General features: G+C 34.6%; 1 protein-coding gene across 2 annotated transcripts in view; it reads left to right on the top strand.

Moving 5' to 3' along the window:
- Edil3 (EGF like repeats and discoidin domains 3) overlaps window positions 1-15,001 on the top strand; it is a 413,819-nt gene that overhangs the window by 383,544 nt on the left and 15,274 nt on the right. For both annotated transcript variants that reach the window (XM_048331381.1, XM_048331380.1), the window contains one exon: window positions 6,030-6,185. In XM_048331381.1, the coding sequence (XP_048187338.1) occupies window positions 6,030-6,185 (156 nt within the window). The remainder of the gene's footprint in view (window positions 1-6,029; window positions 6,186-15,001) is intronic.

Raw genomic sequence — 15,001 nt, 5'->3', positions numbered from 1 at the left:
AGCAAAACAGCTCAGAGACAGTGCCTAGACCCTGAATTCAAGTCCCAGTAAAAGCATACAAACTTGCATGCACACACACACACACACACACACACACACACACACACACACACTTCTGTTTATACCAGGCACATGGTAAGCAACATAATTTCACCTTGTGAAATACAAGACTAATATTATTAATATGGTTAGAAGTGCATTATATTACAGAAAAGTAAGCAAGAGATGTTCAGATATTAAAATAACCTGTCCAATGATTGAAAAACACAGCATGCCTCAAATATTACATTTTCAAGAAAATAAGTTAGTCTTCCTCTATTCAGAGGGAAATAACAAGAAAGAACAGGAGAGTTGTGTCCTCAGCCCTGCTTCAGTTTCACTGCCAGACCCAGGGAAAGAAGCCCAAAACAGTGTTACTATTCAGTCTGAAAGAAAATTACTAAGGTTGCCTGTCAGAAGGCAGAGGGAGCCCAAAAGACCAATTTGAGGCAGAAACCAGGATTATTCTCTCCATTCTATCCCCAAAGAGTGAAAGAGACCGTTGCCACAGTGTATTCTGGCAGATGTGTATGGTTACTAGTATTTATTTTATGAAGAAAGAGAAAAATACTTTGCCTCAATAAACATGGGAGCTCCTGCCTATCATTCCAGCTACTCAGGAAACCTAAGTACTGGGCCAGACTGAGTAAAAACACAAGAATCTACCTGAAAAATGATTAAAGCAAAAGAGCCAGGGGCCAACTCTGGTACTGCTATAGGGTGAGGGAGAGAAAGGGAAGGAGGGGGACAAAAGGAGGAAGAGGGAGCAGGGGAGAGGGAAGAGGAAGAGCAGGCAGTGGCCTTGGCAAATGACATAGGCAAATATTGATTATAATGAGAAATATATACAAATTCTGGTGTTGAATAAAATGACATTTGATTTTTACTACAAAGACATTCCAGTAGTTGTTAGAAGCAAAATAAACCAGACAATTTACAGACTATAAATCTGAAGACTAAGAGGAGAAAATGAAGAGATTACAAGAGCTTCTTTTCTTCCTCCTGAGGTCCACTGTAATATACACCAATGTGACCACAGTAGTGGCATTCAAAGGAATAATTAAGAATAGAATAACATTTGAAGCAATAATATCAGAAAACCTTCCCAAACGATGAAACACTTTGACAAATATGTGAAGAGCCTCTGCCAACTTGGAGGAAGGTTAACATGAAAACACAGATTTGGCCAAACCATAAGAAAATGCTGAGAAGCCATAGCAAAGTAAAAATCTTAAAATTAGAGCAAAACCAAAAAACAAACAATAAAACTGGCTCACATATGCAGCTAAACAGGAAGAAGATGAAAATGACTGTGTGTGTGTGGGGGGGGGGGTCTCCAGGGTTTGCAATGTGCTAGGATATATAGAAAGCCTCAAAAAGTGAACACAGGCTGAAATCATGTAAAATTAATTCTCCTACTTCAATGGAACTAAATTTGTATTGAAAATAGAGAAAAATAAAATTCAAAAATAGGTGTACATCAAAAGTACTTGTAAATAACAAACTGGTCTAAGAAAATCCAAAGGAAAATGGAAAAAGTATACATACACATACACACATATAAATCTACATATATACTATATGATATATACTTTTATTTTATAAATAGCATTAATATAAACCCACTAGTTTAAATTTTTTCTTTCTAAAATGTGTCATGCTTACTCCCTTATGACTGCATATTTTTATGTCACCCAAAGGATCTTTAACTTAATATAGCTCAATGAAAAATTATTTATATTTTCAATCAGTTCGTTTTGTCTTTTAAATTTCCTTATATTCATTTTTCTTAATTTCCAAATAATTTTTATTTTATAAATAAACCAAACACAGCATAAACTGAGCAATTTTTTATGATTATATTTTTCTTAACAGAATACCATATTTCTCTCCAAATCTGACTGATTGATACAAGATTTCTTCTTGGTTTTCTTTATTTTAAAATTAACTTCATTTAGGTCAGTTAAAAATTATTTATGTTTTCTGTCAGTTCCAATGTTTTAATTTTTTTATATTCATTCTTTCTCAGATCTGAGTCATGTTAGCTTTTTTTTTCATGCATAAAATACAAGTATATAGATAGCATAGGCTATGAGCATAGTTTAAATGGTAAAACACATACCTATAACTAGAAGGCCCTGATTTCAAACTCAGTACCAGCAGGAAAAAGAAGCATAGAAAAATCAAAGGAAATTAGCAAATACTTGAGAAGTAATATGTTGGTATCATACATTTTATTTTTTAAAAAGCCAACAGCAAACACTAAAGTTTGTGGCACACTCCTATAGTTCCCTACTCAAAAGGCTATGACAGTAGTTGGGGCTGGGGACAGATAGACATAGATAGTGAGTATCTGTTTGCAATACACACACACACACACACACACACACACACACACACACACACAAACTTATCAAAAAGAAAAATCTATACTCCAACAGGAAATGGTCCAAAGGGCATTAAAGAGATTTATCCAAATATTTGTAGTAAGATTGATCAAATGAACATTTATAGAGATGCAAAATATATCATAAAACTGTGTATAAAATTTGTATTTTATTTTTGTCAGTTATGGGACTTGAACTCTAGCCCTGGGCACTGTCCCTGAGCTCTTCAGCTCAAGGCTAATGTTCTACCACTTGAGCCAGAGCACCACTTCCAGTTTTCTGGTGGTTAATTGGAGATAAGAGTCTCACGGGCTTTCCTTCCAAGCCTGGCTTTGAACTGCAATCCTCAGATATCAACCTCCTCAGTAGCTAGGATTACAGGCCTGAGCCACCATCACCCAGCTGAGTATACATTTTTATTAACCATTCCCTCAAAATTGGGTGTTCCTGGAAATGTTTGAATCCAGAAGATCAAAAGTTCTAGGCCAATCTGTGCTAATATACATCCTAAGAATATGATCAAAACATACTATAATACAGAAGCTACTTCTAAAATATGTCAACCTTCTTTCTCTTATTTCTGTGTCTTTACAGTATGATTCTCTTAGATTCATGTTAGGTTCTTACCTTTATTTTATTATTTTTATTTTCTTAACTTCATTTTATCTTGGTATCTGAGTCTCCCAGCTTTCCACTTATTATAATCCATGTATGCTTGTGCACATTTTATAAGTACTAGCTTATTTTAAGAGTATAGCAGTCCTTTTCAGGAACCCACATCATCCAATTTCTGTAGAATAAGCTGACTCTCACAATCGAATTCCTCAACATAGGAAATAATTTTTTAGCTAGCTGCATTTGTCAGTAAAAAATGATTGATGCAATGGCAAATGTTTCTTTGATCAGCAATTTCATATCACATAAAGAATCTAAAGAACAGCAACTAATATCATCAACTGTAACACATACAGTAATAGCATTCCTGTCCATAGCTTCCTGGGAAGTAGCTCCAACTGAATCAAGTAAAACATGCATTAACTACTTGTTAGTTAGGCCTTGGAACTAACAGATCCCATCAGAAAGTTCAGTACACCATCCAAATGTCTGCATATAAATCATCTCAATCTCCTCAGTAACTTGTTCTATTTGAGCCAACTCCTTGGAGGTAAGGGCCAAAAAGCTCAGAAGACATTTTAAGTGATCTACAAGAAAGCAAGGGCATCATCTACCCGGAACAAATATTAGGTTCTAAAGGAAAAAAAGGCTTTGCTTCTGAAATCATCCTGCTTGCTGAACACTGTGGTTAGAGACTGTCTCAGGATAAATTCTGTGCAAACCCTGTTTAAATAACATGGGACTTTCTAATTATTTTTATTCTGAAAGATGTTTTCTCAGACCTGGTATTCTAAGTTTGATGTAACAAGTTTTAGGACAAAATCAAGCTTGAAACAGATTGCTGCCTACTTAACTAGAAAAGTGGGCTTAACTGGAACACACACCAAAAAGGGAGAGAGAGGAAAAAATATATATATTTCTACATTAAAATAAAACAGTGAAAGAAAGGGAAAATTCTGGAGAAGGGGTCAGTTAGGATGGGAGAAAAACATACCTGGTCCAAAGAGCCAAGACACACAACCAAGGGGAAAACATCTCCACCCAGCAGGAAACCCAGCTGACTGAGAGAACCACCACAGAAAAGAAGATGCTAGAAGACCCTCCCTTGGAATAACTGAGCTAAGGATTTAGGAGCCTTTAGGAATTATTTAAGTATTCATTCCTGGAGTCATTTCTGTCTTTGGGGAAACATTCCTTTGTTCATAGCAATACCAAGAGTTCTGTAACATAGTTTTCCTTTCCATATATATATATATATTATTATATATTATATATATATATTATCATATATATTATATATAATCAAACTGAATTACAGAGAGGTGACAGTTTCATATATTAGGCATTGGATTCATTTCTTGTAATGTTTGTTACCTCCTCCCTCATTCCCCCCTCCCCTTCCCCCTTTCCCTTCCCCCCCCATGAGTTGTTCAGTTGTTCAGTTCATTTTCACCAAACAGTTTCCTGTCCTTTTTTCCCTTTTATTTACCGTCAGTAATATTTTGAAGGAGCAGCAGCTCTGCCCAAGTGTTTCTATTTTAATGCACATCTATGCCACATAAATATTCTCCTAATCTATGCATTGACCCTCTTTAGAGCTGTTTTCAGTCATGGCCTGCACTCGACCCATACTAGCCTATTTATGACTACCTTGCATCACACAGAATGAAGACCTGAAATAGAAACAAAAGGACATGGTGCTTGAAAGCTATAAGGTCACGCCTGGGATCCTGAAAGTTTCAGATGATAAGATCAAGGATGTAGCACAGCGCTGAGTCATAGGAAATCGGTGGAAGCAGAAGCTAGGACAGGAAGCTATTGATAAGGATCACCAAAAAAAAAAAAAAAGCCAAATTTCCTACAAGTTTGGTTCACAGTACAAACTATCACATATCTTTTTTATTAGAGTTATATGATGTAAGAAAAAGACAAGAATGAATTGGATAATGAAGAAGGATTGGACCTACTATATACTTCTTTGAAGAAAGTCATCCTTTGGCCCTGAATTTAAATTATATTTTGATTGCTTTAAAGCTTACTTAAATTGCCCTGAATCTTCTGATCTTCACTAGGTATATGTTTTACAGACAATAACACATTGTTAACACAGATTCCACAAACCTGACATGCATGTCTTTAATTCTTTCTCATTGATTTGCTTTTTCTGTAGTAATCAGCATGTACTAATTTTATTGTTTAAAGACTTTTTAGTATAAATTCTTACTGCCAAGCTTTTAAGGACTGTATTTTTCTGGAAGAGGATATTTGTTATGTAAAGATTCTTATTACTCAATATATATGTGATTTTGAACTAATTAAATATGTAGAAAGATGTGGCTGCTTATTGACTGTTTAATTGTAAAGTATATAATGTTTTTTTTCACTACAATTTCATTGTTATTCTTATCAAATTGACTAGAAAATTGAACTATAAACAGACTCTGGGAGATAATGGTCATTTGCAAAGTTACCCAACTAGGGAAGATAGAGAAATCTGTTCAATGTAAAATGAATCAATGGACTGAAATGTCCATCTTTTTTTTTTCTTTATTCATTTGCCTTGTGCTGCTTCGGGGGCATGATTTTAGGATTTGAGCCCTGTTCCCAACATTTTTTACTCAAGGCTGATATTCTATCACTTCATCCACAGCATCACTTACAGTTTTGTGGTGGTTAATTGTAGATAGGAGTCTCACAGACTTCCCTAGCCAATCCTGTATAGGCAGGATCCTAGGCTTGAACTATTGGTTCCTCACTTATTAATTTTTAAAAATTGAAATAGTTTTTCAGGGAATCCTGAGTAACATTTTCTGTTAGAAAACTACAATTATAAACCAATGCCAATATTAGTCAGCTATTTGAAAATAGAAGTAACAGACTGGTGTTTCAATTAATAAATGTGGTTTTGAGTCTCTTGTGCATAAGAGACTTACAAATTTACCATGGATTTCACTTACACGTTTAATATATGAATTGCTTTCCTTTTAGGTGGATCTCCTTGTCCCTACCAAGGTAACTGGCATCATCACACAAGGAGCTAAAGATTTCGGTCATGTACAGTTTGTTGGCTCATACAAACTAGCCTACAGCAATGATGGAGAACACTGGACTGTATATCAAGATGAAAAGCAAAGAAAAGATAAGGTAAGTCATCCAAATGGTTTCGAGAGTCCATGAGTAGAGAAGCCAACTTAGTTCTTGTTTCACTGAAGGAACTGCATTTACATGGGAAATACTGAAAATATACAAAATCTCTTTAATGCTTTCATCATCAGTTACCTGAGATGGCTATTTAAAATAAATTTTTCCTCACCAAAACAAATAAACATAAGAATTGGAAGTTAGAAAAATTTGAATAGCCAAGGCTCCAGTTGCAATATTCTGAAATGCTTTTGTGTAATCCATATCTTGGCCCTATTGATAAATGTGACATGCAAATAAAGGAAAGGGACACCCTGTCTGTAATGAGCAGGTGTCTTCTGACATTTTTGAAATAAATTATTTGGGAGCATGATTGCCTATTCTTTCTGTTCCCTGTCATCTGATAATCTCTAAGGCATCCTCCTATACACATTATGAATTCAGGTTCAAATTTGTTGTGTATGAACCTCCTGACACTAGTGATTAAATTCTTCCCCACCTATGGTCAAAGGCAGTCCTTGTACATGCCTCTCTGTCCAAGCTATCTATATTTACAGGGATGTATATCTATTGTGATCCTTTTCAACCTGGTAAACGTTGATTTCCTTATTTCCCATTCTCTCTCTCACATACAAATACACACACACACACACACACACACACACTCAATCTACAACAGTTGCCCACTACTTATTTCCAAAATACGAATGCTTTATATTTTTCTGTTATAAAAGTAGTACATAGTACTAAATAATCAAAGGGTACAGAAGTATGTATGCTAGAAATGAATTTAGTTTTACCTATCCTCAGGTATTTTCTATTTTGTTATACTGTGGAAAATATCATACATATTGTACCATACCATATATTAGGTAGAATATATAGTTCTCTTTGATGCATAGTTTCGACATAAACCTCCTTTTTACAGTTTCTTGGTAGTACTAGGATGTGAACTCAGGATTTCATTATTGCTAGAAAGATGCTCTACAACTTGAACCATGATCACACCCCTTTATTGTGTCTTTTTTTTTTTTTTTTTCTTTTGCCAGTCCCAGGGCCTTGGACTCAGGGCCTGAGCACTATCCCTGGCTTCTTTTTGCTCAAGGCTAGCACTCTGCCACTTGAGCCACAGCACCACTTCTGGCCATTTTTTTGTATATGTCGTGCTGAACCCAGGGCTTCATGTATAAGAGGCAAGCACTCTTGCCACTAGGCCATATGCCCAGCCCTTATTTTGTCTTTTATAATTCATACATATAATTCCATTTTATGGTTGTTCTATAGTTTACTTACCTAGTCTCTTAAAAATAGAGCTCTATCTGGCCTTAGATTCATTTTTGCTACTATAAACAGTACTACAATGGTCAATTTCCCACACACATACTATATCTAATTCAGTTTTTTTCTTAGGAAAATGTTTCCCTAAAGTGAAATTCTATAATTAATATTATGAACATGTACTCAGAACCTTATCACGTTGACAATAAAATTAATTAAATAAATTTTAAAAACTATCATTGAATATTGCCAAATTTTAAAAAATGTAGTGCTGGGCAGTATAGCTTGCAATTATTTTCTTAAAATAAATATTATTAATTATATGAATCATTACTATTTATTATTAATTATATGAATCTTGCTTATTATTTGTATATAATGTGATATTTATTAACGTTATTCACTAAAATCAATAATACTATCAGATAATAATTGATATTATTTAACAAAGTAATAACATTATTTATTAAAATTTATAATAGTTGTAATTTATTTAAAATTTACTATTAAATTACTGGTGTTATTATTTATTTTAGTGACAACATATCAAATTTAATATAGTATAATTAAATTTAAGGCAATATAATTAAAATAATATAACACAGTTATTATACAATTTTTATATAATTATAAATGCAATTATAGCATAACAAACTACTTTATATATTTTCATATGTAATATTTTAATTTTATTTATGTCATAATTTTTTTTACTGGATAGTTGGAGATTAAAATCTTGGGGATATTTCTACCCTGTCTGGCTTCAAATTGTGATCTTTCGATCTCAAATTTCTGAGTGCCTGGGACTAACATGCACAAGGCACCAACTAAGGCAGTCTATGTTAGAATTATTTTCAACCCCAAATCTTATAACCACTTTTACTTCTACTACTTCTGCTATTTCACAAGCCAAAAGGCTATCCTGCTCTACATGGCTTTTCAGACATTTGAGATTACTGACACCTGAATTTTTAATTTGTTTGTTCATGGCCTTTGAGGCCAAATCACAGTCTCCCTAGCTTTTCCCTGGCAGGACTTGAACTTGAAATCTTCTTCCTTCATCTCCCAGGTAGCTATTAATATTGATGTGGATGACCATGCCTAGCATGTGTTAATATTGGAAGCAATATTTTCATATTTCAAGAACTTTTGCTCTTCATGATTGACATGATCTTAAAATAGTCCCATGAGATAGGAAGAACTCTTAGTAAAATTTTGCAAAGTAAGATACAAAGACTCAGATTAAACTTTCCCACGTTCATACATGCAATAATGAGCAAAGCTGAGATTTGAATATCAGAATGTCTATTTCTGATTGCTGCCTCAAATTCTACATGTGACACACTGCTAATGCTTAATTATCACTACCTTAAGAATACAGGATGCCTTGTTCTCTTCTGTAAGATGTCAGTTTCTGATTACCTTCCACATGATTCGCAAAATGGAATTACTTTAGTGTTCTGTCTTAAAATAAAATTCCATACTAAATCTTGGGTAACCAAGTCTTTGAAGACACCTTCTGAACATCTATATATGTTCTTATATTTCTTTTCCAATGTACAATATTTTCCAACACTAAGCTGATTTTTTTCATTGCTTCATATCATGGATTAAACTACGTTTTTATTTGAAATTCAAATGTTCTTTTGCGCTCATGAAAGTAACATTTGTTTTATACTCTTGGAGCTACATTTTTGTTGTTTGTTTTCTTTTGTATGTGTTTTACGACATTTCACAGGAAAACTGCAAAACTTCTCAGACATTTTCAGTATTTAATTTTTGAGTTATAAACCAAGGAAAAACAATAATAAATTTAAGGAGCATACCTATGGAAAAATTAGAGTTGAAAAATGCATTTTCTCATCCAATATATTAGTCATAATGACACGGTGATTAAATAAACCTGAATTTATACCATGGAAGCTTTCTTTTTTAGGGAATAAGGAAGCTGGTAATATTTTATCAGTTTTCCTCGCTGAATTTATCCAGGGCTATAAAAACCTAATTTGGAAAAGAAATGAAACTTTACTCAGGTTTTATGAAAGAAAATAAAAATTTCTATTTCCAATAAGACTTGGTAGGTTCTTAAAGGTGAATCAAACACATTCATTAAAACATGTACCACAGTATCTTGATGAACTTATCTCCAATGAATTCTCCAATTCATCATGGCCCACACAGAGATTTTCTGTTGAAAATGACTGATTTCTCTCTCCTGCCTTAGTCTGTTTGAAATCGAGCTTGGGGTCTGAATGTTTACGCAGACCCCAGATAATGTGAGTAAGTAGCTGTGGGAAAGATGATTCCAACTGATGCAAAAACCAAGCTTGAAATGTTGACAATTAAAAAAAAAGAAAGAAATGTTGAATCAGGCACAGCTGTGTCCAGTTCTTGTCAAAATGGAATATACTATAACTCCTCAGGACTTTGCTTTGCCAGTAACTAATTATGGAAAAGTCAATAAGCACTTGTATCTCCAAAGTTAGTTTAGATTTTAATAAGTTTGCCAGTTCTCTCATGAACATCTGAAGTTAAAGGTGTATTAACTTAACAAATTTAAATTTAAAAGATACATTTAAATAATTTAAATAATTTGTAGTAACAATTACATAGGAGAGCCCCTAGAAAGAAGTGGCATTTATGGTCCTCCAGTCACATTAGTCAGTCTTCAAAATACTGTCATGGTTTCTATGTTCCAAATGCTTCATGGGAAAAAGCACCTGCATCTTTCAGTGGCCCAAACAACTCCCTGTCTAAGGAAGAATTCAAGAAAGTTACAAGATGCTTTGATTCCATCAGCATATTTTAATGAAAATATAAACTATCAAGTGTATCATGTAATCAAAATAAATCTACCAAGTGTATCACGTAAGAAAATAAAGCCAAGAAGGAGGTAGCCACTAAGTTGTCAGTTTTCACACAAGTCCTCAGCTGTCCAATAGAAGGAAACAGTCCCTGGTACTTCTCATCCTCCTTCCATTTCTAAATATATGTGAAAAAACAGAAATGTAGACATCATTAATAAGGCCACCATAATCTGTACCGAAAGGTATATTCAAATAGGAAAGTAATTACAGAGGCTAGGAACATCCTGGCACCCACTGCTGAAGCAGACACTTTCAAGGAGCTGAGATTAAATTTGAGTATTTAAGGCCACCTAGGTCCCACTCCTTGGAAAGTAGAGGTCAGCTGGAAAATCAATCATCATGTTAGTCTTTTGCAATTTGGTCAGGGTGAAATTGTTAAACTTAAAGAAACCCTTTAGAAGTAAATGAAACTGAGTTCACAGTAGTAATCAGGGAAGAAGTTACTGGGGTGGGAAGGATGGAAATAACTGAATTATTTCCTTGAAGAAGTTGCTACACACTGCCAAGCAGCAAGATCATGGGCAATTTCTTAATATACATGGAGACTATTAGTCACATTCACTCAGCATCCTGTTACTCTTTGAAAATAAGGAAGAACAGGAAAGAAATGAAGCAGCTTAAGAAATTTCCAAGAATTAAATGATTTTGTACATTGTATTTTAATATATAGTAATTAAAATAGGTTACCCTAATAATCTAATAATAAATTTTATAAATTATATCCATTATTTATTTTAATATTTATAATTATGTCCTTACCTATGTGAATGAGAAATTTATTTTTACTTAGGTGGAAAGTAATATCGTTTCCTTAACCTTTTGTGTGTGGTTTTTTTTTGTTTGTTTGTTTTGTTTTTGGCCAGTCCTGGGGCTTGGACTCAGAGCCTGAGCACTGTCCCTGACTTCTTTTTGCTCAAGGCTAGCACTCTGCCACTTGAGCCAAAGCTCCACTTCTGGCCATTTTCTGTATATGTGGTACCGGGGACTCGAACCGAGAGCTTCACGTGTAGGAGGCAAGCACTCTTGCCACTATGCCATATCCCCAGCCCTTGTTTCCTTAACCTTAATCAGGTGTTTGGTGAGTGACTTAAATAAAGTTAAAAAGGCAATATTATACAGTTTTAGACTTGTTTAAAAATAAAAGCCTAAAAATTAAAAATAAAAGCCTATAACTAAAAAGACCATATAGTATGAGATATATCTAAATGGGAATTTTTTTCTCAAACTTAAATTTACTTAATGGATATGGAAATAACTGTCCAACTCTGAAACAGGAAGGCAACACATTTCCCATTTTTTCAGGTGCAGAATCTTGAAAGGGTTGGCATTGATCAATATATGTTACATCCGTAAACTGCTTCGTTTAATGGCAACTCCTTTGTACAACCACTTACTGATAATAAAAAAAAAAAATAGTGGGAAAAAGTATGATCAGAACTCACTTACATAATCAGTTCTGAAACTTGGATTTGGGGTCAGAAATAAGGTAAAAAACTGGACATCCAAAGGCAAAAAGATAAGTAAAGCTGTCTTTCCATTTCCATGTTGAGTTAGCCCCTGTTGTCACTGTATTTGATTTTTGTGCTCTGGGTATTTTATGTACGTCTGTCTGAATTAAGGAATGGAAGAGGAATATCAACATGAAGAGACAAAGGGTAAAAGGCAAGCCAAGGCAACAGCAATACTTACAAGAAAATATGTTGTAAACTAACTGTACAACTCAGGGAGAAGGGGTTAAGGAGGAAGGAAGGTGGGAGAAAAATGAGGGAAGGAATAACAAGTTGGACAAGAAATGTACTCACTACCTAATGTCTGTAACTGTAACCCCTCTGTACTTCACTTTGACAATAAAAACTATAAAATAATCGATCAGGTGGTAGAAATAGTCAGACATAAAATTTATAAACGTTGTGAAGGTTTGTAGTGAGTAGGTTGGACAAGGCATTGTGGGAACATCCCTAGTTCTACAACAAAATTGAATGAACAACAGCACCTCCCCACTCCCAGAGATGCCATGAACAGTGATTTACAGTTAGTTTGTAGAAAACCCACAAAAAGATTGAACAGTGAGTGTTTATATTGTTGTTAATTATTTTTGTCACAAGATTAAACTTTGAAAACCTATTCTTTCTCTTTAAGATTTCTCTAGTTAAGTGATGCTTTGATAAGAATTTTTAAATATGGAGCTGGGGATATGACTTAGAGGAAGAGTGCTTGCCCTGCATGCACGAGGCCCTGGGTTCAATTCCTCTGCATCACCCAAAACAGAAAAAGCCAGAAGTAACACTATGGCTCAAGAGGTAGAGTGCTAGCTTTGAGCAAAAAAAAAAAAAGGAAGAAGCCAGGAACAGTGCTCTGACCCTGAGTCCAAGCCCTAGGACTGGGAAAAACAAAAGACAACAAAAAGAATTTTTAAATATGTATAAATAGGACAAGGAAGTTTTTATTTACATAAAGCGCTACCAAAATAAAATTGTTATGAAATAAAATTAATAAAAACATTTATTACATATATATCTTAATTTCCCCAATGCCTAAGTGTTCTTTGTCTTCTCACATGATAACATTCACATTGAAAAGGCTGATTTGTGTTTGATTTACATAATGCTAAATGCAGTTGCATTATGACAGCATTTCAGAATTTTTAAAGTGTTGTTTATGCCTTTATTTAGGTTAGGCATGTATCACTTCTGTAAGAAATCATCATTTGCTAGTCCAATATGATGATACACTTTACTTAAACTCTAACATATTGAGAAAAATGCTTAGTCATTTGCCCCCAATAGAACAATCATGGTTATCACACGTTAATAAGTTGCTTAAGATTTATGTTCTATTGTTTGTTAAAAGACAAACATGAATCTGATGAAAACAAGAGGAATTAACTGAAAGGAAGTCATTAGTATTTTATTCGAATAATTTCAGAGTCTTATTTAATGTGAATCTAGTCTTTTTCTTTCTGGGAAAAAGAATAATTGTTCACTCTGAATTTAGCCCACATTATTGCTTTGGTTATTAGAATGATGCATACTAGCTACACACACTGGCAAACATATGTAATCTCAGCTACCCAGGAAGGAATGGTAGGCTACTTCCAGCTCATGGCAACCTCAGGAAAGTGAGACTTCTGTCTCAACCAATAAAAGCTGGGTATACCTGTCAGCTTAGCTAGATGGGAAGTATAAATAGGAGAATTGCAGTCTGCTTGACTGGATAACAGTGCAAGATTTACTTTTCAAAATACCTAAAGCCAAAAGGATATAGGTATAGCTCAAGCAACCAAGCATCTGCCTAGCAAGCTCGAGGTTCTGCTTTTAATTCCAGTAGTGGCAAACAACAGCAACAGGAAAACTATCACACGTAAAACATTATCCAAGGCTGGGGATATAGCCTAGTGGCAAGAGTGCCTGCCTCGGATACACGAGGCCCTAGGTTCGATTCCCCAGCACCACATATACAGAAAACGGCCAGAAGCGGCGCTGTGGCTCAAGTGGCAGAGTGCTAGCCTTGAGCGGGAAGAAGCCAGGGACAGTGCTTAGGCCCTGAGTCCAAGGCCCAGGACTGGCCAAAAATAAAAAAAAAAACATTATCCAGAACAATAAAAGCCCCTCCTTATTACAAAATAATCAACATAGTTAGTGTCTGGACTTTATTTTGGGAGTAAAGATGCTCAAGGATATTCAGCTACATGGTGCATATACGAGTTTTACTACTCACTATCAAACCATCAATTGCAACATGCAAACAATGACATCTTTCCTTATCATTTCCATTGTGACTTAAATAACATTCCACTTTTCCCATCATGCGAACATGAAAAAGAACAAAAAAGCGTTGCTATATGTCCATGCTTATGAGAAGCCAAAAAAGATCCCTAAATCTGCCACACCTTATTAATTGCTATTTGCTAGTGATTTTGGAATCTTCCATCTATTTTGAATCTCTGGACAAACAATAATATGATTTGTTGCCATAACTTTGTTTTAAATATTGTATATTTTAAGCTTGTCTCTGTGGATGACTTCCTTCATCTCCCTGCAGTAGTGTGTCCTTTATGGAGAAGATTCAGAAAGAGGGAGAAAAGTGGAATATATCTTTTTGTTTCTAGGCCAAGGCAGGCATTCTCCCATACATACATTGCTACAGCACCAAGGATCCAATTAGCCTCCATTTTCAGGATCATCGTCCCTCCCTTCCTCACATTCATTTCTTCTCACCATTAGTCTGGCATGACTGAATGCTTAAGTCACTTCCATGTTTATACAGACAGCTCTGTATTAAGTCACTTATGACCTAGGTAAAGTGAAACTTTTCAAAGAGATTTAGATGAGGGAAAGGTCTGTAATGTTAGATGTGAATTACTAGACACATCAATTTCTCTGCTGCCATATCATTTATGTATCTGCTTCGAAGGGGTAGCGTCAGGCTACAAATTGTTCTGATGAAATGGAAAATACCTGGTGTGATTTAAGAGGAGATTTGAAGAGATGAGCTTTGAGCTTCAATGGAGAGACAGGTTGCTTTGTACTTTTAAAGAAAAGAAGAAAGATATTTCGACATTTCTGATGTAAGGCAGAAAAGGGAAAAAATTAGACATTCTTCCTTTCTGACTATTTCTGGTAATATCTCCTGAAGATATCTTTGAAAAGCAGATAATTTTCCAATTCTATTTTT

Source organism: Perognathus longimembris, chromosome 22, assembly GCF_023159225.1.
Source record: "Perognathus longimembris pacificus isolate PPM17 chromosome 22, ASM2315922v1, whole genome shotgun sequence".
NCBI classification, from domain to species: domain Eukaryota; kingdom Metazoa; phylum Chordata; class Mammalia; order Rodentia; family Heteromyidae; genus Perognathus; species Perognathus longimembris.
This window is presented reverse-complemented; position numbering and strand designations above follow the sequence as displayed.